The sequence below is a fragment of the Lytechinus variegatus genome, chromosome 17 (assembly GCF_018143015.1).
Source record: "Lytechinus variegatus isolate NC3 chromosome 17, Lvar_3.0, whole genome shotgun sequence".
Taxonomy (NCBI): domain Eukaryota; kingdom Metazoa; phylum Echinodermata; class Echinoidea; order Temnopleuroida; family Toxopneustidae; genus Lytechinus; species Lytechinus variegatus.
Genome location: NC_054756.1, coordinates 27513546 through 27541528, shown reverse-complemented (window position 1 = coordinate 27541528; position 27983 = coordinate 27513546). Strand labels below are relative to the sequence as shown.

At 38.6% G+C, this 27983-nt stretch overlaps 1 protein-coding gene across 1 annotated transcript; it reads left to right on the top strand.

Moving 5' to 3' along the window:
• Window position 1: 1 nt before the first annotated feature.
• LOC121430990 (testis-specific Y-encoded-like protein 2) lies at window positions 2-27983 on the top strand. Its single transcript, XM_041628440.1, has 5 exons — window positions 2-155; window positions 2279-2407; window positions 21973-22096; window positions 23386-23580; window positions 26558-27983. Exons 2-5 carry the CDS (start codon window positions 2384-2386, stop codon window positions 27508-27510), a joined length of 1296 nt encoding a protein of 431 aa, XP_041484374.1. The 5' UTR covers window positions 2-155; window positions 2279-2383; the 3' UTR covers window positions 27511-27983.

Here is a 27983-nt window from a genome sequence, read left to right as displayed (position 1 = left end):
GGTTGCTGAAGCGAAAAATGTTAGTTGCAAACCAGTCGTTCGCTACGGAAAGGAGTTTCAAAGAAAGCCAAATCACCATGTCGACGACAAGAGATCTTTCGGAAAGCCTGGACTTGCTTCATCTCATCATGTCTGGCGGAAATCGTGCGCCATTGGTAGGTTCCTTCATTGAATGATATACCTGACTGATGAAAATCACGTGTTTGTACTCTCAGAATTGATACAATCGATACAAAAAATACAAAGCCGAACAATATTGGCTTTATTGTAATCAAACGCATTTGCCCAAATTCACAAAGGTGATTTCGAAAACCCACGGTTTACGCAGATTTAGATATAAATTACGCTTAATCTAGCGCGTATCGGACGCGTGTATGAAAAAATGTCAAATCCTGATGCGCGCTTTTGTCACAGTGCGCCAAATTGACGCCTGTTGCTGTGGTTATCAACGCTATTTTATTCACGAGTCCACTTTTCAAACAATGGACTGATGAATAAGACAGCGTTAATAACCATGGTAACAGGTGTGACAATGTCAATATGGCGCGCTGTGACAACAGCGCGCATCAGCATTGGACATGTTTTATATACGAGACCGATACGCCGTAAATTAAGCGTAATTTATACAGGAAATCTGCATAAACCATGGACTCAACCGTGGGTTTTCAAAACCACCTTTGTGAATTATTTTTTTTATTATTTATTTTATTTATTATTTATTTTCTAGACCTAGATTGTGAAGGCAATCCAAGAAAATATTCGTTTGGACGATCAGAACACAGTGACATCATCTTTATTCGACTGACATAACCACAATGAATGAAACATGAAATCATGCTAAGATTAATCTTCAATAAACTCCTTAATTGTCCTGAACTTCAACGATTACTTTGAATCAGTGATGTAGCAATGTATTCTAATGTAATGCACACAATACGTTCTTTATAATATTCCATCAAAAATTTGACTACCATTACTCAAAAGCCTATATCATCATGTATATCAAAGCTGAACACTTCCCGTGATTTTCAAGGCGATTCATATTTAGTTTGTAGAAGGTGCTGAAATCAACCTTTTCTGTTACACACACTGGACAAGATGAATCTCGATCCGTACATCAAGCCTTGCAAAATGTTTCTCCTTTTTTTCTTGAATGGGCGCGTACCGCGTGAGAGATCAAAGAGCATAGAAAATGTATTACACTCTAAAAAATGAAGTGCTAATTCAGCTCTTAAAGAGCGTGTATAGTGACTGCACTTCGGAGTGCTGATTTTTCTCGTTCAAATTTGAACTAGACAAATCAGCACTCCGAAGTGCAGTCACTATACACGCTCTTTAAGAGCTGAATTAGCACTTAATTTTTTCGAGTGTACTAAATGCCTTCCATGACAAAGAACGACCTATAAGACTTTGTCGACAATTGGTGAATCAAAACAGTTGTTTCATCTATGGGCTTTTTCACACGTGAATCTTGAATCATCATTGTAATGATGATCGCTATTGTCATCGTGATTGTGATTAGCGTTCGTCATTCTAATCATGTTCTCATTTGGTTTCACACGTGCTAAATATTCATTAGCTGTATTTTCAACTGGAATCATTCAAATTACGATATTTTTTACCGTGTGAAAGGGCGGCAGGACTCTAATGGAAAAATATTTGCGTATTTGCGGGGGGGGGGGTCGTCAGCTCCGAAATCTAGGACGAAAGAGCTGTTCCGGTTCCCCAGTTTTCGACAAAGACCTCTCAGTTGTTCATTGTCATTTGATCGGCATTTTCAATAGATTTACTGTGTTCTTTAATTCGCCATGTGTCGCGGAGCTAAAATTCCCTATTAGCTACAGTCGGATTACTTCTAGAAAAAAGCAGGAATCTTGACAGAATACAAACGTCTCTGCCCTTGTGCCAAATTCACTTGAACTGCTCCATTTTTAATAATGTCACTAAGCAAATTTTTTATAAACTGATTCCTTCATTTGGTCACACTTAGTTTCAAGTTGACTATAAGCAACAAAACTGTTATACTTTCCAACAACGAATAAAACATGAAACACAATTAGTTGTTCCCCCCCAAAAAAAAAAATGTAAAAAGGAAACTAAATTCTTACGTCTTGTGTACATTTTTGTTATCTCCCTCTTTCTTCAAATGCTGTGGCATCCGTGGCGGCTGACGAGGGACTAAAACCTTTTTTTTTTTTTACAAAACTGAACATGAAATACATGTACATCAAACAATATTTTAATTTCTATTCCATTTTCTCTTTGTCATGATGACCAGAAGAAGGAGTTGATTACTGTGCTGGGAACATTAGACGTTGTGGATACCACGGTGTTTGTATGAACACGGCCCAAAACGGTTACCAATGTCAGTGTGAATGCGATCATGAAGGAGCCAATTGTTCAACAAGTAGGTATACGATTCTTCTTTATTTGAGGTGTTTTCGTTTAAATTATCATTTAACCTTCAAGAAATGCAGCTATTACAAATATTTAAAAGCTTATAACATGTATAAGACCCGATTTCAAGAGAGGGCCAAGAGTTCATGTTTTCAATATCCTTTAGTTTTAAGGCTTGTTCAGTTGCGATCGTCTGCGTTCGCGGAGCGGGGGTGGGTTGAGGGAGGGGAGTCAAATTAACGCACAAGCCTCCTAATGCATTTTCAATCGGCACTTGATTTTCTAGTTAAAACTTTTTTTCTTGCTTGTCAAATTTTAACAAGCACCCCCTGTGAAAAAAGAAATCGTTCCCAAGGCCCTGTCTGCATTGTGTAATTTCAACATCCTTTGACATTATTATATTACTAAAACGAAGTTATGAAAATTGTATAATAACTTCTGTACTTAAAAGGGTGATTAAATTGAGAAGTGTGACATTTGGAAATATTTTCCGCTTGGATTCATTATATATGCATGTATATGGGGAAAACAATAAAAAAGAAAGAGAAAATGTCTTATATTAGAGAGGGAGAGAAGAGAAGAGAGAGAAAGTGTGTGTGTGTGTGTGTGTGTGTGTGTGTGCGTGCGTGTGAGTGAGTGAGAGAGAAAGAGAGAGAGAGGGTGTGTGTTAGAGAGAGAGAGAGAGAGTGTGTGTGTCTGCTAGATGGAGAGAGAGAGAAAGAAAGCTGGGGGAGTAGAAATGACAGAAGAGAGAGACAGATAAGAGAAAGTAGGGGGTTAGTAAAAGCAGGCGAGTAAATCCATGGTAAAAGGGAACGCCAGAGATGAAGACTTCACTGTTATCATTCAAGTGGTAATTGTAGGCCATAAATAGAATCAACTTAACGGAATATATTCTGCCAACGCCGTCGGCAAACCAAGGACGAAATGCAAATAAATCAAATGTAGCTACCGATTTCTAAATAAGTACAGAAGAATAAACAAGTGCGTTGTTGCACTTGGTTGCGACCTGTGATAACGCCATTTTCGTGGAAAGTGATTTGTGTTGAAAATAGATTTGCGAATTTTGCCAAAGTTGATCACAAAATGTGGATATTAAAGACATGACGAAATCTAGTTCGAAACCCTCAAAATTTCAAAATTTTAAACCAACATTTTACAAATTTCTAAAATTCCACATTACAAAAATTAAGATTAGGTTGAGGGAATATATTTATTTATGATGTTATGTGTCACAATGATGGCCACATTCAGCCAATCAAGAAATTTCAAATCAACATTTATTGCAACATTTATTTCTGCTTTTGTCCTAAAATGTGTCTGCTCATAATATCCGATCAGTAGTTGAGTCGGAAATGTTGGTTCGTGTGCACGATTGGAGAACTTCTTTAGACCAACTATTTCGTTTTGCCTGAAGTGTCTAGTTAATAATCTTTGATGTCCCATTTTCCATTTCAAAGATGGTATTTTTGGCCGCAATCTGGGAATTTTCTTGAAAATTAATAATTTTTTACCCACACAATGGGAAATCTTAAATGAATACGCTTTACACTATGTGATTTTGACAGTAGACATTGACAATTCGTCAAAAAGGAAAATGGGAATCCCACAAGGCTTCATCCTTGGGCCACTTTTTTTCTATCTATATAACTTTGCCAAGCCGTCTGTCCTCGGTTAGACATAAATATGATACAAACCATTGGACTCTACTTTCAGAACAGCCAACGGCTTCTAATTTTTTGACAGAATACCATGATCAACAGTGTCAAATGCTTTCCTCAAATCAACAAAAGCATCACCTGTTAATTTCCATTTATAAATATTTAATGACCACTGTTTAAGTAGCTTCATCAGAGCTGTTGCAATAGAGCAAAGAGAATGAAAACACAGAATGTAACACTAAAATTGGCATATTGTTACATGGAATCGACATATCACCAGCCTTGTGAAGCGGAAATGCCTTTTGCAAGACGAGTTAAAGAGTCAATAATTACACATTTTGACATTCTAAAAATGACAACTTAATCATCTCGGGTTGCTTTATCATCAGTCGTGTTTTCAATTTATTTCAGGACAATTTCATTTGTAACTTGCTGTAGTTCGGTAGTATCTGATTAGATTGAGGAATGATCTGCTGGATACGCTGCCACATCTTTTTTTCTATTCCCTTCACTCGCATCTCTCTGGAACTATGATAATTCATGTCTTTATGAATATTCAATGAACAGACTGATGTCTGTTTTTTATTATATTAAATTATGTTTATTCAATTTTACCCCTAAGAACTAAAAGAACTTTGACAACTGATTTAATGCATTAGATATTAATTGCTGCAACTTATTTTATTATAATGTGGACATGTGGTCCACAATTGTATGAAAAGTCAAAATAATCATGATTAAAAATGTAATAACATAAGAAAAAGGAATGTGGTGGTCAGTAATATCATCAGCCAACCTAATGAATATTTATGACGGTCTGTGTATAATTGTTCTCACAAAAAATCTAACATTTAACATTCAATGACTTTCTTATTTGTCATCGGATTTTGATAAGATTTACAGCATTTTGCTAGGTGAATTTTATTCTAGATATGTAGATATGAATGTTTTCAGCCCAGATTGCCCCCTTTTGATAAAAAAATGATACTTATCAAACTCGGTTGAAAAGTATCTGGCTCCCTCCAGAACTTCGTTCATTACGCCACTAACGAAAGAGGTAATTAAAGGCATTTAGGCATTAGGAATAAAAATGGTTGCAACTCTTCATTTGAATACCCATTTGCTCTTTCTCGTTTATTGGAATTGGACGTTCCTAGAAGTTTTTTCAATTCAATTTCAATTCATCTTTATTTCACAAGCATCATACATACATACAGTATACACTCTAAAAAATGAAGTGCTAATTTTGCTCTTAAAAAGCGTGTATAGTGACTGCACTTCGGAGTGCTGATTTGTCTAGTTGAACTAGACAAATCAGCACTCCGAAGTGCAGTCACTATACACGCTCTTTAAGAGCAAAATTAGCACTTCATTTTTTAGAGTGTAAACAGTTCAAAGATAAAAATGTAACATGAAAAGTAGCTCATCGCAGAATATATAAATGTTCCATAAGGCATTGTGGTAAAATACAATACATGTTAACTAATCATTACGGTGAAAAGAAAGAAATAAAAGGAAGTGTTCTGGAAATAAAGGCTTGCGAGGCACACCTAAAAAGGCCTATAGAGGCCTGCAGGCAAGGTAGCCTGAATAGGAAAACATAGCTTTAAATAAAGGAAAAAAAGACAGAGTTGGAGCAGGAAGCTTAGAATAAAAAAAGAAAAGAAAATTAGGGGGTACAAGAAAAGAGAAGAGTCAAGAGAAGGGGGTAGATGTGGAAGGAAATAAAAGGGAAAGTAAAAGATAGAGGAGAAGTGAAAAAAATGAGCTCCAGAGTAGAGAAGATGAGCAATTGAGAGATTGGATAAAGATATGGAAGTATATAATGAAGAGTAGACATTCCTTTAGACCAGACAAACCCGGCACAAAAACAACTACATATACCTTGATGTAATGGACATATGCTATTTTTCGATGTGAGCTTGTAGAAAAGACTTGTAATATTTTTTAAAGTACTTAATGAAGGTGAGTTCTTTAAGTAGGACGGCGTATTATTCCACAGCTTTGAACCATTCACTGTGATCGAATTTGAAGAAAGTACGTTTGATTTCATGAATGGGGTGCGGAGATGTTTGTTATGTCTTAGTAGACTTGTTAAGAGGTTGAACGCTGCATTTTTGAGTACAAATGTCCCACTTGGCACAAATGTTCCTTGAGTCAAAAGAAAAATATTCAACCAAAGAGACACGCTGTATCTATGCAAATAAGCAAGTAATTTGCATAAATTTGCATATTATGTCGATATAGGAAAAACAAGTAATTCAGAATAAATATTTCACCAGAACTGCCCTAAAATTGGAAATAAAGACTTAGGGTAAGACAGGGAAGAAAACTGTCATAAAATAATTGGGATATCCTTGTTTATTATTACCTAATTTACATAAATTATGCAAATTATAATTTAAAAAAGTGTATTTTTTCAAGAATCCTGAACTATTTTATAAATAACGGCAATTAATACGAAATGTCAACATTCTACATGAAAGAGAATATATTAGCGAAAACATCGATATGCTTCATGCTTCATGACAGTATTAGAAAGAGGGCAAATATGTCAAAATGTATGACGTGATATTGCGCTAAAACGAGACCAAAACAACCTCTATGTCACAGTCACACTCACGAATCGGACAATAAAGCGATCAATGGTATGTCATTCGAGATAACACAATCTCAACACAATAGCTTCCATCGGCTTCTCGTATCGCTTTTGTTGGTGTGTCTGCCACATCGTAATCTGTGATACATACGGGCAAAATGCATTTCGGTATCGGTAAAACACTATTAATTTTGTTTTATTTGTTTCTCTTGGAAAATTTACAGGAGACATTGCTTTGCAGGTTACTGCTTAAATGAAGCTCTGGCACATGAATCATGACGAATGTACCCTACCTCAATCCATATTTTAACTTTGTTAAAATATATATCTTTTGGGGACCCCAAAGTGGCAAAACTGCATTTTTGCATTCCTGCTACTTTACAAAACCAGTTTGACTTGTATTATCTACTTGGAAAACACAGATGTATGAGACATCAGACAACATGATTCCTGAAAAAAAAAATTTTTGTTTATTTAAGCCAACGGGAGCCTTTCGAATTTACCCCATCCCCTCTCCGTATTTCGACTTTAAATACAAAAAATATCTTGTTTTAAAGCCATCGGCAAGGCAAATTGCGTTTTTTTGTTATAATAAAGCAACTTTTATATCTATATCTTTATATTTACATTCATCATTATTGATATTATTATAATCATTATTAATATTATTGTTATTATAATTATTATTAATATTATTATTGTTATCATTATTATTACTATTATTGTTCGGCCGTTTGTAATAGTGCTCTAGCACAGTAAAGGCTATAACCCAACAGGAGCATGCCTAGGATACCCTTTCCCTTTTTAAAAAATAGTTTATTGTCTTTAGAACTCTTAAAAGATTACTTTTGTTTGTATTGATACCTTGGAATAGATTGAGGAGAAAATACTCTTCAACTGACATGTAGAGGAGCTGTGGTAAATTGAAGAACAGCCACACGGCCCTTTATTGATTCCACTCTATGTTGAATTTAAATATTTTGAGAGCCCAATCGGAAGAAAGATACATTTCTACTCAGTGGCGTACCGTGGGCCACGGCATTGGGGGGGGGCACCAGCAAAAAAAATCGAGTCACTTAGGGAGCGCGCGAAGCGCGCTAAGTTTTTAGGTATACTGACCTAATAGAAACATTTTAAGGACATGCAGTGCTATTAAACGGATATGTATCTCACTGATTGAATAATGCGAGCGCGAAGCGTGAGCTGAAAATTTTTGATATTCAGACCTAAAAAGGGACATTATAAGCAATTTTTTTTGTAATCATGATATGTACCTGCCTCGCTATACAATGCGAAGCGCGAGCTGAAATTTTTGTATATATTGACCCAAAATGGGGAATATATTTTAGGAATCTATTAAGATTATACATATCTCAGCAAAGTCATCTAATGCTAGTACAAACCTTTGCTGATTTTGTTAGAATTACATATAAACACATTAAGCATTTTTTGGAGACATGGTAATCATGATTATCATACGCATCTCACTAATCAAATACTGCGAGCGCGAAGCGCGAGCTGAAAATTTCGGAAATTCAGACCTAAAGAGAGGCATTCTAAGTCTTGTTTGTTTGCAGGAATTCACTAAGACTGTACGTATTTCATTAACCAAATGATGCGAGCGCGAAGCGCGAGCTGAAAATTTTTGATATTGAGATCAGAAAACTAGACATTTTAAGGACTGATTTTAGAAATTCATTGAAGAGTAGACATCTCACCAAACAACTAATGCGAACGTTAGCACGGACAGGAAATGTTTTATATTAGACCTTAAATAGGGCAATCAATTTAAGTAGTCATAAAAAAGAGCAAATGTCACTACATGAAAAAATTATGACTCGAATTGCGAGGTAATGTATTTGGTGTACAGTATTGATTTGAAAACAGGAGGTTTTAGTACATCAGGATTATTTATCTCTTTAAACGGTCTATGCGAGCACCAGGAACAATAAAGTCATAGGCCCTGTGAGCAAATAATGTTTCATAAAGTTTGAAAAAAATGCTTTTTCATGTAATATAACATAATTATAATATAATATAACATTTATAATGAACATAATTTCTTCTTTCCCCACTACGTTTCTCTTCCTTTCTCCCGCTTTTTCTCCCTTCCCCCCCTTTTTTTGGCCAGCCGATGGGGGGGGGGCACGTGCCCCCCATGCCCCCCCGTAGTTACGCCACTGTTTCTACTATATATACACACAGTAAAGCCTCTTTGCGTTCTCCTCTTGAAAAAAAACAAACATAGAAGGCATTGTTTTATTTCTCATAATACAAGTTCGTGTACGTGACGGTGGCCTGTCGAAGTTGCCAAAAACCGTTTATTTTGTTTTGACAATATATATTTAGAATATCGTCTAAATGAAGCCCTCATCTGGAAAAGGGCACTTATTAAAGTTAAAGGCAGCATCTACATTATATAGAGGAGGCCTTGGCACTTATAAGAGGGGGCGGAAGCTTGTTTGATTTCTTGGGACCAAAATTTTACATTGAACCTTTTTCGTTTTTCAAATTTACATCAATAAATTTTACAGGAAATAAACAAAAAGGATTGCACTACAAAATGATTTTTTGGGGGTAACGTTTCTTTTTTTTCGTTTTGTCACATCTGCCGGAATTCCAGGGGGTGCTATCTATCGAGAATAACACACGCAGCACCCCCCGCCCCCCCCCCCCTCGTCCGGAAAATCTTGCGTTGTGCTTCAGCCCCCGCTTCCAAGTACCAGGGCCTCCTCTATGTAATGTAGATGCCGCCTTTAATAAGTGCCCTTTTCCAGATGAGGGCTTCATTTAGACGATATTCTAAATATATATTGTCAAAACAAAATAAAGGGTTGGGCAACTTTGACAGGCCACCGTCATGTACACGAACTTATTTTATGAGATATAAAACAATGCCTTCTATGTTTGTTTTTTTCAAGAGGAGAAAGTAAAGAGGCTTTACTGTGTGTAGTAGAAATGTATCTTTCTCCCGAATGGGCTCTGAAAATATTTAAATTTAACATAGAGTGGAAGCAATAAAGGGGTTTGAGTATTTTAGAGCTTACGTGTGTTTTTTAATGTACTACAGCTCTTCTACATGTCAATTGTAGAGTATTTTCTCCTCAAGCTATATTCCAAGATATCAATACAAACCATGGGCGGAAATCCCAGGGGGGACAGGGGGGACGTGTCCCCCCTACTCAAAATAGTAGGGGGACACAATATCAAATGTCCCCCCTACTTTTTTGGGTCTTTGGTGATGCTAAGAAATATATCACTCAAAATGGGAATAAAACGTACGTTTTGGGACGAGATGACCTTTTTTTATTATTTTTTTTTTGCTTGTCAAATATATTTTCGTCAAAATGACCTTTAATTTTAGGTAATAGCGTTTTACTTTTTTGCTTGTCAAATTTTCCAGACCCTTGTCCCCCTTACCTTTTGGGAGAAATTTCCGCCCCTGATACAAACAAAAGTAATCTTTTAAGAGTTCTAAAGACAATAAACTATTTTTGAATACATAAAACCAAAAGGGAAAGGGTATCCTCGGCATGCTCCTGTTGGCTTATAGCCTTTACTGTGCTAGAACAATATTACAAACTGCAGAACAATAATAATAATAACATTAATAATATTATTTATATAGATAAATATGAAATATAGATATAAAAGTTGCTTTATTATACCAAAAACGCAACTTGCCTTGCCGGTGGTTTTTAAACAAGATATTTTTTTTATTTAGTGTCGAAATACAGAGAGAGGATGGAGTAAATTCGGAGGGCTCCCGTGGACGTATAGGCTTAAATAATAATAAAAAAACTAACTTCAGGAAACATGTTCACTGATGTCTCATACATCTGTCTTTTCCAAGTCGATAATACAAGTCAAACTGGTTTTGTAAAGTAGCGAGAATGCCGCGGTGGAATGCAGTTTTGCCACTTCGGGGTCTCCAAAAGACATATATTTTAACAAAGTTAAAATATGGATTGATGTGGGGGTACATTCGTCATGATTCATGTGCCAGAGCTTCATTTAAGCAGTAACCTGCAAAGCAATGTCTCCTGTAAATTTTCCAAGAGAAACCAATTAGAAACAAATAAAACAAAATTAATAGTGTTTTACCGATACCGAAATGCATTTTGCCCGTATGTATCACAGATTACGGTGTGGCAGACACACCAACAAAAGCGATACGAGAAGCCGATGGAAGCTATTGTGTTGAGATTGTGTTATCTCGAATGACATACCATTGATCGCTTTATTGTCCGATTCGTGAGTGTGACTGTGACATAGAGGTTGTTTTGGTCTCGTTTTAGCGCAATATCACGTCATACATTTTGACATATTTGCCCTCTTTCTAATACTGTCATGAAGCATGAAGCATATCGATGTTTTCGCTAATATATTCTCTTTCATGTAGAATGTTGACATTTTGTATTAATTGCCGTTATTTATAAAACAGTTCAGGATTCTTGAAAAAATACTCTTTTTAAAATTATAATTTGCATAATTTATGTAAATTAGGTAATAATAAACAAGGATATTCCAATTATTTTATGACAGTTTTCTTCCCTGTCTTACCCTAAGTCTTTATTTCCAATTTTAGGGCAGTTCTGTTGAAATATGTATTCTGAATTACTTGTTTTTACTATATCGACATAATATGCAAATTTATGCAAATTACTTGCTTATTTGCATAGATACAGCGACGGTCTCTTTGGATGAATCTTTTTCTTTTGACTCAAGGAACATTTGTGCCAAGTGGGACATTTGTACTCAAAAATGCAGCGGTAAGCCCCTTTTTTGCAGTTAACAAGTCTACTATCTTGTGTAGTAAGAATGAAGGGAGTCTGCAGTAGAGAACATGTTGTCAAAAATATGGGGGAGAATTTGCTTGTGGTATTTATACATGAATAAAGCCGTTTGGTATTTAACAATGTCTGGAAGTCGTAGGATATTCAACTGCTTATATAGAGGGGGTGTGTGAGCACGGAAATCTGCATGCGTGATGCGAATGACCTTCTTTTGGAGGATCAGTGTACGGTTCAAAGCTGTGGGAGATGCTCTGCCCCATAATATGTTACCATAATTTAAGTATGGCAAAAACAAAGTATTATACAGTACATGAAGTGTTTTTAAAGGTAATACATGCGACAATTTATAGATTATACCAAAATTTCTTGACAAGATTTGAATAAGGCTGTCTATGTGACTTTTCCAATTTAAGTTTTGGTCAATAATCACACCAAGAAATTAAATACAATTGACTCTCTCAATAGTACTCGAAGAAGTAGTTCGTTCAATGAATGTTCAACAGACTCTTGAAAATATAGGTCCGATCGAGAAAACCGTTCTGCATCGTTTAGAACTAGACATTTAATTTGGTAACTTGCGATAAAAACGTTCATTAAAATGACGTTTCATTTTACAACGTTTACTGACGTTTCAAAAACGTTTACTGACGTTTCAAAAACGTGCTTTGTGTAAAATCCCAAGTCCAAACGTCAAAAACGTTTATTTTAGACGAAAACGTACAGTACGGATCCTTAAAAAATGTTGAACAAATAAACCCCACATTAAAATTAGCGAAGCAATGAGAATGAAAAATAATTACACTTTTAATAAATTTCATATCCCATGGACTTTGAACACAAAATATAAAACCGATCAAGATTCGGCATGACATTGACTCTTTAAAGTCACGTGGTTTCGAGATGCTATATCCGTACATTGCGAATTTGGTCTCAATAGACTTCAGAGAAAAATCAAGACATAACATTTTGCTGCGCTGTCAATTACGTTCAGGAATATCGCGAGAAGCGTCTGAGGGCCAGGCATCATACCCAGTCCTTTTATGGTTAATATACCTTTTGCTTTGTTCGTTCGTTTTTGGTGTTTTTTTTTCAGTTGTCAAGCTACCAAAAGAGGGCCAACCCATTGGTATGGGCGATCGTCGTATCTCTATAAACCAGATAAAGCTGCTCGGTCCAATTTTGTGCAAGGAGATTTCGCCTCGTTTTGTCTGTGGCGAAGAGGTGCGTTACGGTTTCAATGGACATATGTATTATGCCAGTGCAGCAAGAGGAGACGATACTTTCGTCGAGGTCGATCTCATCTGTCGGTATCAACTAACCGGTATCCGCACGAAACGGCTTTTAAATTTGCCCCAACAAATTGAGAATTTCATGATGACTACCAGTCTTGATGGCCAACACTATGAGCAGATCAAGGATAAGTGCTCAAACCAAACCAAGGTGCATAATACTCTGTAAAATGCAAAGAGCTAATCGGGCGGGGGGGGGGGTTAATGTGAGTAATTGGAGTCATGCTTTACAACTGTTCGCGATCCTATTTTGGAACAAATCGCACTTTGCTAAGTGAATGGAACACATCACTTTATTTGAGGTTGAAATTAATTGAAAGAATACTAATATAACCATTTTAAAAGATTGCAAACCTTTATTTTGGAGTAAAGACCAAATTAGTTTCAAATCGTAGCCAGTATGACTGGTATGACGTTATTACGACTAGATATTAAATTCGCTCTTATTCTTAGAAGGGTGATAGCATAGTCACAGAACTGAACATAATTTCGAACATTACACAGTAAGATATTCCAAGTCTCAATGTTTAATAGTGCTCATCACATTCTACAACTTTTATTCTGAAATCGGGTCGCAGACCAATTGTAAGGTGTGCGGTCGCCTTTTTTAACACACAATCTTATTGATCAATAGGCACCAGAGCGCGTCCTCTTGATTGGACTAAATGCTTCGATCTCTGTAATATTGGTTGTTCCGCTGAACTCCGTTGGCTGTATGAGGAGATATATAAATTTATACAAAAAAAATAAAAAAAAAATAAGACGGCTGCGAGCTGTGTACCTCGTGGTTTGACCAAAGCGGTCATGCCTTTCATTTTGCTCCAAACTGTTAATCCCACCCAAATAGATAGTTGTGTTTAGAGCAAAAAGAACAATTAGAGAGGAGATAGGACAAGGAGATAGCTAAAATTTTCAACAATTATCGGACAAGCAATAAAGATATTTTTTAATTGGTTAGAATTCAAATTGGTCACATTGGTGATGTCGTGGAGATATACGGCAATGGGAAATCCTCCATTTACTCCTATAACAAAATGGCTAAAAATGTGTTTATTTTTATCAAAGTTTTACTTCAATTTATATTCGTCTTTTATGAAAAAAATCAATATGCTCTCTTTTGATGCATCTTTATTAATGCCCAGGGGAATATGTAACACCCTCATAATCAGAATATGGCCTATGGAAAATTAATGTTTTCCCTACCACTTATCAAACTTTACTTACCAAGTTGCCAATTTGATTTTTTTTTTCACAAAGTTTTATGAATCTTATTTTTCAAACAACCATAACTTTCGTATGGCTGGTCCCAATTCTTTCAAGCTTTCATCATTTTGTTTTAGCTTTTTATGACCGAGGTTAGATTCCCCTTTAAGTTCTTCTCTAAGTAAATCTTTGTGAAACACTCCTTTTTGTGGTAAATGATATATTCATTGGCGATGGTTATGTGCGCATGCAAGGATCACCAGTCGTTCTTAAAGTCGCTCTTAACTTACAAAGAGCTTTATGAAACGGCCCCCTGGTCCCCAATCACACACCTCTCGGAGTGAGACTATCTCACTCCTTTTAGTATTAGAGTGTGATTGCATATACTTTGATAGTGGATTTTTACCTCTTGGAGCAATAATGACTATAAGGGTGTGTTGCAAGAAAATATTTGTGATCAATTGCAAACATTCTGTCACAATTTTACAAGTTGATAGATCAATTTAAACTATATCAAATCAGATTACACTCCTTGTTTCAAGAAGCAGATTTAGAATCAATATTAAATTCATAAAGTTTCAAGACTTGTTATTGATTTAGGAAAAGAAAATAGACTTGCGATTGATTGCAAGTTTCTTGCAACGCCCCATAAGTGGAGCTTCGATGCACTAAAGGAGGTACAGTTCGACCCAAAGGAAATTGGTCCCTATTACTCCGAGTTTGTATTTTGAGAGTAATTTATTGGTATCAATTCAGTATAGATTTATTTTATTACTTGATTGATAGAAACTTATCAACACGAAATAAGCATAACAACATGCTAAGTATAAACGTCCATTATTTTTATAAAAAAATATATTAGATGAGTTTCATTCAATAAATATAATAATGAATAAAGAGGGTAATTTCAAAGACAGAGCTGATTCATCAACAATCGGGAGGTTTTGCTCTGCTATATGCACACCGGATTCTGTTTCTGTTTGTGGTAACTCCCGTAGGAACTCTGCAGGAGAGCATTTTGCTGGTAAACGCCAAGCTGGCATAAAACCAATTACCTACGAAACATTTTACGTCTAGGTTAATCAGTCATAATGGCTGACGTTATAGACGACAGATATCACTCTCGGGCCTTTTTATCAAAGTGGAGACAATGGCAGAGCTGGGATTCGAACTCACAACCTTGCGATTATGAGTCCAATGCTCTAACCACTGGACCACACGACCCGATTCAATAACACAGTAAACGTATATATACGCCCGTCAAATGACAAAACACGTAGCTTGGACATTTTTGTCGAAGGTTAGGGAACCGAAAGAGCAGCTTCGTCCTAAGCTTCGGAGCAGACCAGAAATGACAAATAATGATGTCGTTCACTGTAAAAAAATGTTGGGTAAAATTTTTACCACCACAGGGGTAATTATATGTCTAACCAATTTGGTGCAGTATTTTACCCAATGCGGGAAGCATATTGTCCCGTAAGGTTTAAAATAAGCAGCAATTACTTTAGAATGGGCAAAATATTCACACTGGATAAATAAAAATGCCCAAAAGAAATGCCCGATGTTGGTTGGACACATAATTTCCCGCATGGAGCACTTTTTCCAATATTTTTGTCGAGAATCCAGGGCAAAACTTGTGTATTGATTCACCAATTTCCGACAGAGAGTTCTTGGTTGCTCTTAAAGGGCATGGTATTTTCAATGGTTTTTTATTGGCACGAGTCCCGGGAGGACACTTCAAATGACGAGTGGATACCATGTGCGACCATGGGGTCTCGAAAAGCACCCTAGACACTTATTTTCAATATTCTGAAAATGCACCCCTTAACAAGTATTGGCGTGTGAAACCCTAGTGGAAACAAAGTACGATACTCTTAACAATATTCCCTGAAGTTACCCCTAAACAAGTACTAGTACACTGTACAGCGATAGTTTTATTGTTATGTCTCGGTCGTCGGTACCAACATCATTGGCTTTACCACCTCTCACATATTACGCAAATCGTACTCTAAACACGTATGGTGTTGGCACTTGTGCAAAAAGTACATCCTTTGTAAAACATTTTAGTCGTAATTTTTTTTACACCCTCGCAAATTTGACCCTAAACACGTAGCTTTCCTAGCGAAAATAGATACTCTTTTGTCATTATTTTAGTGTTTTTGACACCCTTATTACTTTACGTACGCAACGTGCCCCCCCCCCCCCGGGGGGCACTCAGTATGTAATGCATAGTGGGGTATGTGCCGCGGATGGGACCCCCATTTTTACACTCAAATTTCCGTTCCCAGGCATAGCATTTTTGTCTTGTTGAGAAAAGGAACAAAAAACCCGCCCCAAGGCAAGGCATAGCATTTTCTTCTTATCGACAAAAAAGAAGAGAGAAATCCGCTCCAAAGCTTCGCATATTTTTCGTTACGCCGCTCCGATCGCATCGATCTGCTACAATGAGCTGCAATTTTGGTGAAAAAGCGGCCGCAGAGCCCACCCGGCGGAGGCCGCGCTAGCTGCATCATGCACGCATGACCGTTCAACAGAGATGTATACGCACTCACACGCTGGCGATCCGTTCCAAGGACCCCCGTTTTACACAAACATTTGTCGTTCCGAAGCCCGTTCCAAGGACCCTCCGTTTTACAATAAGCCCGCTCCAAGGCCCCCGTTTTTTGTCTCGCCCGCGCGGCACACCCCACCACTTTTTTGGTCGAGTGCCCCCCCCCCCCCGGGACGTGCCCTAGCTACCTTGAAAAAGACATCCTTTTTAAGTGTTTTTTGGTCGCGCATGGTATCCACTCGTCAAAGTAAGTGCCCCCCCCCCCTCCCCCCATTATGAAAAATACGAGACATTTGACTTCCTCCTGCTCGTACGCACGGGCGTCCGTCGATATAACACATGATATTTTTATGAAAATATGCACCCTTTTTCTTAAAAGTTGATGGAGAGGGGGGAAAATTAATCGTATCAAGTCGGGGTATTCAGTAATGAGTACAGGAGAAACTATATTTCACTGATTTTTTATAATTCATCCCATTTGATTAACTCATCTATTCGTGTTTTGGGGCTAATCTTTCCCTTACGCATTGCTTTTTGGCAGAAGTTCTATGGAAAATGCACTTTTTTTCACACAAACTTTGAGACACTCTGTATTCATTCCCCCATTGCTCGAGAATGAATGGGCAGTTAACGACGGGGTGAAAGATTTATTGAAGGATGGAATGTATATTTCATGAAAATGAAAGCCATTTCCCCTGTGATGTTATCTTCAATACGTGTTTTTTAGATGAAGTTAGTCGTCGAATAGGCTCTCCTGGCATTTGAGGTCTCTATCGGTGACGTCACTCAGGATCGTCATGCCTGAACCATCGGCCAGGCAGGGGTCGCAATGGTAGTATGATTTATGCATAATGCACTCGATATATACAATAATCTTGTCCTCCCGTTCAAATGAATGTGAAACTCATATAATTTTCATCAGAGCATTCAACAGGAGTACTGTAGTACACATTTCTTTGTTATAAGTGAATTAAAGTCCCTCCAGTGAGTTTGATCACCCCTATTGTGAAAATGTATCACCCCTAAGTTGTAACACAGCTGTTTGCACTCAGGGTCACTCCGTGATCTGTGTGTGCGTTCAAGAGTTGTACACGATTTTCTGTCTCATTTAGCATGTGTTTAGGCCCGCATACATTCGTAATTCCGAAGCTTCGTAATTCCGAAGGTTCGGTTATTCCGAAGGTTCGTATTTCCGAAGGTTCGTAATTCCGAAGGTTCGTAAATTCCGAAGGTTCGTCAATCCGAAAACGAAATAAGGTTCGTAATTCCGAAGGTTCGTTAATCCGAAATAAGGTTCGTAATTCCGAAGGTTCGTTAATCCGAAAACAAAATAAGGTTCGTAATTCCGAAGGTTCGTTAATCCGAAAACGAAATAAGGTTCGTAATTCCGAAGGTTCGTTAATCCGAAAACGAAATAAGGTTCGTTAATCCGAAAACGAAATAAGGTTCGTTAATCCGAAAATTAAATAAGGTTCGTATTTCCGAAAATGAAAATAATTCATTTTGGTAACAAAAACGATGTTGTCTTACAAGATTACACGATATTATGCAATGATAGTAATAACGATCGATGATACATGCGTGTGTTGGGGCCAAAGCATGTATTTCATTAATATAGGCGCCCTGATCAAGCATAGGCTAATTTCGATTTTATCTGAGCAATTGCTGCCTATAAGCAAATGGTTTAATTAAAGATGCAGGGGATCAAGTGTGTTGGAAGCGTGCGAGCAACCTCTAGATAATAGGATTTGTATTGGAGGGGATGTCATTTTTAATGACAGCTTCTGCTGGTAATAAAAATAAAAATAATACTAATAATGATCCTTGTGAGATGTTGAAATCGAATCGCAAGCTCAAACTAGTAGACATTTCATGTAACAAGACGTGAAGTGAGCATTCGGAGCAATTTTTGTAATCGTGAGAAAGATGTGTATCTTTCTAAAGATTTAATGCGAGGGCGAGCTGTAATTTGTTTATATACTGACCTGGGGCCCGTTGCATGAAACTTTTTACCTGAGAAAACTCAGGTTGTTTTTACAGGAGTTTTTGCCCTGTGCTAAAGTCAGTGGCGGAAATCAGACTAACCTTAGTTTTCATTTTTTACCAGAGTTTTCTCAGGTAAAAAGTTTTATGCAACAGGCTTCAGAAAGTAATCTTTTAAGGACTGCATTAAGTAACTCATGAATAGAACATATATCTTACGAACTAAATAATGAGAGCGCGAACCGCAAGCTTAAAATTTGTGATATTCCAACCTGAAAACTGGACATTTCATACTTCTTTTTTGTAACCAGGAATAGAATGAGTTCCTCAATAAACAATACTTGATGCGAGCGAGAAACGTGAGCCAAATTTTTCCGATTTTCCAACCTGAAAACTGGACATTCTAAGCATTCTTGTAAAAAAAATAATAAAAGCTGGGAGAATAGTTTTCAGAACTGAAGTGGCTTCCCTGGGTAAATAATATCTATATCAATATTATCATTCTAGGCCCACATGAAATTTCCAAAAGTTTGAGCACGTGATTCGCTCGCAACATCTCACAAGGATGCCCTTTTAACAGTAATTGACCAAAAAGGTGAATTTTACATCTTCAGATTTGACTTTTCCCCCCAAACCGCTTGCCCTCTACGCTCGCAGAAATGAAACGTAAATATATAACTTTAGAGATCACTTAAAAAATTGTGCTCAATTTAGTTACTACAAAACACACAACCTCTTTACACAGATGATAATCTAATGGTGAAAATATCCGTTTGCACCAAATTGCCCCTATTGGCCCCTTTTTTTGCTTTGCCCCCCCCCCAAAAAAAAAAACGTTCCGCCGCCATTGGTTAAAACACGCATCGTCTTCATGGCTAACTGAAAAAGTTCTTAAAATGTCCCCTTTAGATCAGGTCGGGAGGGGGGCAGGGGGCATCAAAAATGAAATTAAAAACATGGGAATTAATATTTTCCAAAATGGGAAAGTTCCTTTTTCAAAAATAAATATGCCCTTTTCATGTCTTTTCGAAATAGAATACTCTTTTTAAAGTATACAAGTTAAGTTAAGTTTTCAGGCTGGAATACTGAAATTTTTCAGCTTGCGCTTCGCACTCTCATTCGATTGGTGAAATATGCATCCTAAAAAGGTCACTAAATGCTTTCTTTAACAGGTTCCTTTTCTGGTCAGTATGTTTAAGCTCGCGTTTTGCGCTCGTGTTAATTCTTTAGTTAGATGCACATCTTTTTAATGACAGCAGAAATCTGCTCGGATTTTTAAAAACTAATTTTCATTTTTTATTGAAATAACCTAAAGTTTTAGCTTGTGATTCACGCTCGCAACACCTCGCAATAATGCCATTTTAAGAATAATTGACCACAAAAAACGTATACAACTTCACCTTTGAATTTGTTTTACCAAGCCGCTCGCTCATTATACTCTCTCCCGAAAAATAAAGCCTAAATATACATTTTGCCATAATAAGAAGTCACTTCAAAGAAGGTTTATCTCTACTTAATCACTATCAAACACGCAATGACTTCAAGCAGATGATAATCTTAAAGGAGAATGAAACCATTGGAACAAGATAGCTTGTGTGAAAACAGAAAAATCAAAGAAACAGATCAACAAAGGTTTGAGAAAAATCGGACAAATAATGAGAAAGTTATGAGCATTTGAATATTGCGATCCCTAATGCTATGGAGATAGCAAATTGGCAACGCGACAGAGATGTGTGAAGTCACTGATGAACAACTCTCCCCATTACTTTAGTATATATTTCACTTGAATTGCCTCTTTTATCACATCTATCCATAGATCATGTGTTCTTTCTACATGAGGGCATGTAGTACATATTTTTTAAGAATACATCATGGATAAAGAGTTTGCATCATCATAAGAAAAAGCAAAAAGAGACATTTTAAGGGTATTTTATAGTCCACCAAAGGGAAAGTTGTTCATCAGTGACATCACACATCCTTGTCGCATTGCCAATGGGAGGATCTCCATAGCACTAGTGATTGCAATATTCAAATGCTCATAACTTTCTCATTATTTGTCCAATTTTTCTCAAACTTTTTTTATTCTTATTCTTTGATTTTTCTGTTTCTACACAAGCCTATTTATTCCAAAGGTTTCATTCCCCTTTAAGGTGAAAATATCACCAAAGTGCCCATTTTGACGTATGAGTTTCATTTTTTGGCTTTACCCCCAACGAAAATTCGTTCGGCCGCCCTTGCCTTCCCATCCTCATAATAATTGAACGGCAAAAGTGTCCCCCTCCCCTTGCCTCTGCCTCTGCTTTCCCGGTTTTCATTTTTCGGATTAACGAACCTTATTTTGTTTTCGGATTAACGAACCTTATTTCGTTTTCGGATTAACGAACCTTATTTCGTTTTCGGATTAACGAACCTTATTTCGTTTTCGGATTAACGAACCTTCGGAAAAACGAACCTTATTTCGTTTTCGGATCAACGAACCTTCGGAATAACGAACCTTATTTCGTTTTCGGATTAACGAACCTTCGGAACAACGAACCTTATTTCGTTTTTGGATTAACGAACCTTCGGAACAACGAACCTTATTTCGTTTTCGGATTATCGAACCTTCGGAATAACAAATCGTCGGAATTACGCCACAAATGTTCGGATTAACGAACCCTTTTTCGTTTTCGGATTAACGAACATCGAGGTATAGGCAATTTACGTGTTTCGGAATTACGAACCTTCGGAATTACGAAGTGTAACCGTTTAGGCCGAAATCTTTCATAATGCCCCGCGGGGCATGAGTGCCTTTCAAAATCGACAAGGTGTGAAAAGTTTGTAAAATAATGCAATAAGAAGTTGATAAGTCGCTAGAACCTAAGATAGAGTCGTATGGGTCACACCCATATCCACAGGCCCCGGGGGGGGGGCACTCAGTATATAATGCATATTGGGTATGTGCCGCGGAGGGGACCCCCATTTTTACACTCAAATTTCCGTTCCAAGGCATAGCATTTTCTTCTTATCGAGAAAAAAGAAGAAAGAAATCCGCTCTAGCGGCTTCGCATATTTTTCGTTACGCCGCTCCGATCGCATCGATCTGCTACAATGAGCTGCAATTTTGGTGAAAAGCGGCCGCACAGCTCACCCGGCGGAGGTCGCGCTAGCTGCATGACCGTTCCATAGGGATGTATAATTATACGCGCTCACACGCTGGCGATCTGTTCCAAGGACCCCCGTTTTCACAAACATTTGTTGTTCCGAGGAGCTCCTTTTTACAATAAGCCCGCTCCGAGGCCCCCGTTTTTTGTCTCGCCTGCAGCACACCCCCACCATGGGTGTCTATAAATATAGAATCTGTGTCCTTGCGAAAATGGGTGCGCGCGAATGTGCGTGCGTGCGCATGTGTAGGAGTGTGTTTTAGGGTGTGCGTAGATATGTGTGTGTGATGTTGCTAAGTAAACCCTACGAATTTGTGTGTTTATATAGCTTCCTTTATTCTCTTATTTAGATCTTTCAAGGCAATATGTACAACGCAATTACCAAGAACGTATTGGCCAGACATCTGCGCATCTTGTATGTGCCTGGAACATCGCATGAAACAATGCAATTCGAACTCTACGGTATATTCGGAGGTAAGAGTTGAATTACTAAACAATATAACCATAAGAATATAGATTTCTGCCTTTTGTATTTAATTATATTCATTCTTGTGTGGGTATGTGTGAGGGTGTAAGTGTAAGGGCGTGCGAGATCGAGCGTGTGTGTGCGTTTCCCAAGTCACTCTCCAGTACCCTAACCGAAACCAGCCTTTACCCAAGCCCTTACCCCATCCTTATCCCAAACCTAGCCCTGATCTAACCCTAACCATAACCCATTAGAAATGATATTCTAAAACACTCACTATTCACGCTAGATTATTTTTTAATTGACTTTTGTATATCACCTCCTAGACTAAGTCCTTCCCAACAAGTTACAAAATAAGAATGGGAGAAAAATTAGAGAATGAGCAAAATTAGACGATTTGGGTATTTTCAATGTACATATTAGAGTTGCACTTGTATGACATCAGAAATTCTTGGTCGCCCATTGCCAATCGGCGAAAATCCACAGCATTTGTGATTTCGACATTTAAATGCTAATGACGGGTCTGTCTCGAAGGTCTTCCAACATGTCTAACTCGGATCTCTCTACCGGATCAACTTGGATCTGATCCGGCGTCTATATGTGACTGGGGGCTTTAAGTTAATATGTGGACCATCTTTGACCACCTCTCTTTATGACCCTGATAAGAGCCTGGTCTTATTCCATCCAGCACCCGGGGGCCACTTACATTGATGAGTGGATACCATGCGCGACCCCCCCCCCCAAAAAAAAAACAAAAAAAAAAACAAACAAAACACGTAAAAAGGATCTCTTTTTTCAAGATAGGGCACATTACGTACGCAACGTGATAAGGGTGTCAAAAACACAAAAAATATGAAAAAATGTATCTATTTCGCTAGGAAAGATACGTGTTCAGGGTCAGATTTGCGGAGATGATAAAACAAAGTTAAAATGTCGTATAAAAGATGTCCTTTTTGCCCCAACACTACGTGTTTAGAGTCTGATTTGCGCGAGGTGTAGAAGGTGTGGCCGTATTAAACCAAATAAGGTAAAGCCGCGACGACCGAAGGACTCGTAACAATAAAACATTCATGTGCTTGTTTAGGGGTTCATTTCAGGGAATATTTGCCAAGAGTATCGTTTTGTTTCCCATACTTGTTAAGGGTAGGGTTTCACACGCCAATACTTGTTAAGGGGTGCATTTTCAGAATATGGAAAAAATGTATTTAGGTTGCGCATGGTATCCACTCGTCAATGGAAGTGCCCCCCCCCTGGATCCAGCGTTAAACATGTAACTAACTTTAACTTTTAATAACAGGAGGACCATCTTTGAAAGTGAGCACATCTCCCGGTTATCCCGATAAGAGGATGGTCTTATTCCATCCACCGATATTCTCAGATAACTCCCTTGTCATCTTCACGGTTCGAGCCTCGCGTGAAGCGATCCTTATCTCTTGTCACCATCCATTCGGCCTCCAAAAGACGAACCACTCCAGTCGCTGTTCTGAAATATGTGAGTGCTATTTTCGCTTACTCATTTGTATATTTTTTGCATGGATTTGTAAAAGTTATTGATGAGTTTCTTAACCCTAAATAGACTGGGCTATTTCGACGCCTAAGAAGACGGGGGGGGGGGGCTGATTCAGCCCCCCCCCCCTTATGATCTCGGCCATCGATCTCGCGATCGCGACGAAAATTGGCACATGCATTACCCATGGCATTACTTACAAAACTGTAACATCAAATTCTGCAAAAAGTATCTCATTAATTATGCTAATTTATGCCTAAAATCATAAGTTTGCTCTAATTAATAAAATAATGCCCCTGAAATGCTAATTTTTGTTTCACATACTCTACATAGGCATCTGATCAAATTTATTTTAAAGAAATCAACATCACATTTATTTTCTTATGTATTCTATTGTTTCCCAAATTTCTTATGTATTTTCTTTGTTTTTCGACTTTTTGTTTTTTATTGTTTTTTCAATGGAAATTGTCGGGGACTATATTTTGACCATAAAAAGATAAAATTTATTGATTTTAAGCAGTAAAAGAAAAATAATACATTTATGAATATTGGATAAAAACAATATTTGTATTGGATTTGTACACAAATTCAAGTTTTTGAGTAATTTTGGGTCTGCATGCACTTATGAAATGTTGCGTAATTTCAGAACCGCGTACCCGGGGGTCACAATTTTGATCTCAAAAATTGCGCGAGACTTGACAGTAAAAAGTCAGCTAGCGACGCGGTCAGAAAACTTTGCGCGGCGGAATTACCTCGAAAAATCTCGTGATTCAGCCCCCAGTCTTTTTAGGGTTAACCCTCCTATTGTATTTGTTATATTGTTCAGGTATGTATACAGACACACCATTATATACATACATACATACATACAAAAGATATGCCTTGATTTCTCATTAATTTACCGCAGGTTCAGTTACATAAACTTCAGAAGCTTCAGAATGCAGCTGCTGCTGCCGCTCGCATTGTCACTATGTCAAGTAAACGCTCACATATCACTCCCAACTTGTATTCCCTGCACTGGCTCCCTGTCAAAAATCGGATTTATCTTTAAGATTTTGTTGTAGTATTCTTGGATCTGCACCCAATACAGTCTTTCATTTACCAATCACTACTGACCAGGCAGATCTTTGCGCCCGGGGGGGGGGGGGGCACTCAGTATATAATGCATAGTGGGTATGTGCCGCGAAGGGTACCCCCATTTTTACACCCAAATTTCCTTTCCAAGCCATAGCATTTTGTTCTTATCGAGAAAAAAGAATCCGCTCCAAAGCTTCGCATGTTTTTCGTTACGCCGTTCCGCTGCAATTTTGGTGAAAAGCGGCCGCCGAGCACTGTCCGACCATCGTCTCTGCGCGAGCGCACCGGCGGAGGCCCCCGGGGGGGGGGCACTTCCATTCACGAGTGGATACCATGCGCGACCATGGGGTCTCGAAAAGCACCCTAAACACGTAATTTCCATTTTCTGAAAATGCACCCCTTAACAAGTATTGGTGTGTGAAACTCTACCCTTAACAAGTATTGGAAACTCTTGGCAAATATTCCCTAAAATGAACCCCTAAACAAGTACTTGAATGTTTTATTGTTACGGGTCCTTCGGTCGTCGGCTTTACCTTATTTGGTTTAGTACGACCCCACCTTTTTTCTACACCTCGCGCAAATCGGACTCTAAACACGAAGTTTTGGGGCAAAGAGGACATCCTTTATAAAACATTTTAATATTTTGTTTTATCATCCCCGCATATTCGACCCTAAACACGTAATTTTCCTAGCGAAATAGATACCCTTTTTTCATTATTTTTGTGTTTTTGACACCCTTATCACGTTACGTACGTAACGTGCCCTATCGTGAAAAAGACATTTTTAACGTTCTTTTTTGGTCGCGCATGGTATCCACTCGCCAATGTAAGTGCCCCCCCCCCCGGGCGGAGGCCGCGCTCGCTGCATCATGCACGCATGCCCGTTTCATAGGGGTGCATACGCACGTATACTCACACGCTGGCGATCCGTTCCAAGGACCCCCGTTTTTCACAAAATTGTAGTTCCGAAGACCCTCCTTTTACAATAAGCCCACTCCAAGGCCCCCGTTTTTTGTCTCGCCCGCGGCACACCCCTACCCGGGGGGGGGGGGCACTCAGTATATAATGCATAGTGGATGTGTGCCGCAGAGGGGACCCCCATTTTTACACTCAAATTAACGTTTCGAGGCATGGCATTTTTGTCTTATTGAGAAAAAGAACAAAGGAAGCCGCTCCAGAGCATAGCATTTTCTTCTAATTCTCGAGATAAAGAAGAAAAAATCCGCTCCGGGGCTTTGCATATTTTCCGTTAAGCAATTCCGGTCGCAATTTTGGTGAAAAGCGGCCGCAGCTTGTGCTGTCCGACCATCGCCTCGGCGCTAGCGAGCCCGTCAGTCGTGCCGCCGGGCTAGCTGCATGTACGTTCCATCGCACGCAGGCGACCTGTTCCAAGGACCCCCGTTTTCACAAACATTTGTAGTTCCGAAGCCCGTTCCAAGGACCATCCTTTTTACAATGAGCCCGCTCCAAGGCCCCCGTTTTTTTTGTCTCTCCCGCGGCACACCCTTACCACTTTTTTGGTCGAGCGCCCCCCCCCCGGGCACCCCTACCACTTTTTGGTCGAGTGCCCCCCCCCGGGCACCCCTACCACTTTTTTGGTCGAGTGCCCCCCCCCCCGGGCTTTGCGCTCCTCTGGCTTCCTTGTCATTCCAAGAGTTTCACAAACTTGGGGGGATCATTTGTTTTTGCATGCCCCACTTTGTGGAATAGCCTTCCTGAAGACATACAAAAATGTTTCTCTGTCGAAACTTTCAAAAATCTTCTAAAAAGTTTGTTATTTAACTCTTAGCTTTTTATGCGCCTTGAGCACTCTACAGAGTGGATTTGGCGCTCTACAAGTCTCATTAATATCATTATTGTTTTTTATCATCCCTACGTTCTTATAGCATTCTATCGGGGTTGCCGTAGGAACGAAGTCTCTTTGAGGTTCTTCAACAATACGAAGCGAGATAAACCAGTATCTTCCGAGACTCTTCGTTGGGAAACAGATGTCGAAAATGAAGACGAGCCGCAAAGAATCTCGGTATCTTGGAGGAAGCTTAATAACAGTCATGAAGATATTTCCTTGACACGAGGCATGGAGGTCATTTCAGTTTTTCGTGTTTGGGCTGGGCCGAGAACCCACTTGAGATATATCGGGGTATCCGAAAGGCCGCTTGGCGACAGTGCACCTACTACTGATGAGGAGCTAGGGGAAGAGGCAAAAGAGGAAACTGATGCTGTCAGTGCAGCTTTTGCTGCTGCTGCTGCTGCTGATGATGATGATGATGACGGAGAGGAAGAGCATGGGAGTGTTGGTGGCGAAAGGGAAGGTGATGATGTGGACGATGGTGGTGCTGCCGCCGATAATGATGATAATCGTGATAATGGTCAAGGTGGTGGTGATGATGGCGGCGGATATGGTGATGATGACGGGAAGAAAGATCATGACGGTGCTGCTGGCGACAAAGAAGGCGCCAATGACGACGATGGTGGTGCTGCCAGTGGTAACGGTGATAATGATCGAAGTGGCGGTGATGATGTCGATGGTTATGATGATGACGGGGAGGAAGGTTACGGGTATGCTGGTGAAGGCGACAATGTCGACCATGGTGATGTTGACGCTGATTACAGTGGGCATGGTGGTGTTGGTGGTGATGATAGAAATAATGATGATGTCACTAACCCTGATGTTTCTAACAATGATGGTGGTTATGGTAACAGTGAAATTGCTGCTGATTCTGTTGTTGATGATGATACTGGGTACCTTGATGGTGAGCTTGCCTGCGATGCTGATGATGTGACCACTTTTGAGACAAATGACTGGGAATTCGACTTTCCTGGGATCTGCATTTGCTGACGGTGCAACTTAATCCACTGTAATCAAGGACTTCAAGGACTTAAATGCACACATTTACTATCAATAAGAATTTCCAGTAATTGATTCAAATGCACTTTAAATTAAAAACTGAGTAGACACGTAAGTCATTTTAATATCTAGAAAGAATGGTTATTTGACATGATTAAAATGTTCTGAATCTGTAAACACGTTGGTCATTTGACATTGCAGAAATATATAATAAGTATAGACATTTTGGCCACCATGCATGCATTGCCAGAATATTCAAAGTCTGGACAGTTTAGTCACTTACATTACAAAACATTCTAAGTGTTATATAGATATACAATGTATTGCCCTTTTGTATTATTACACTTGTCATGCTTGTGGCAATTTTCTCAGTGTGTTTTTGGTAATTTCAATTTTGAAAATAGTCAAGTATGGCCCATTTGGTCATATTCTATGTTCAGGCAGGTTTGTAATATCATTGTAGG

Coding starts and splice junctions, on each gene's coding strand:
- LOC121430990 (XM_041628440.1), top strand. CDS start 2,384: ATGAAGGAGCCAATTGTTCAACAA. Junction 2,408..21,972: donor AGGAGCCAATTGTTCAACAA/GTAGGTATACGA, acceptor TCTCTTATTTAG/ATCTTTCAAGGCAATATGTA. Junction 22,097..23,385: donor ACTCTACGGTATATTCGGAG/GTAAGAGTTGAA, acceptor TTTTAATAACAG/GAGGACCATCTTTGAAAGTG.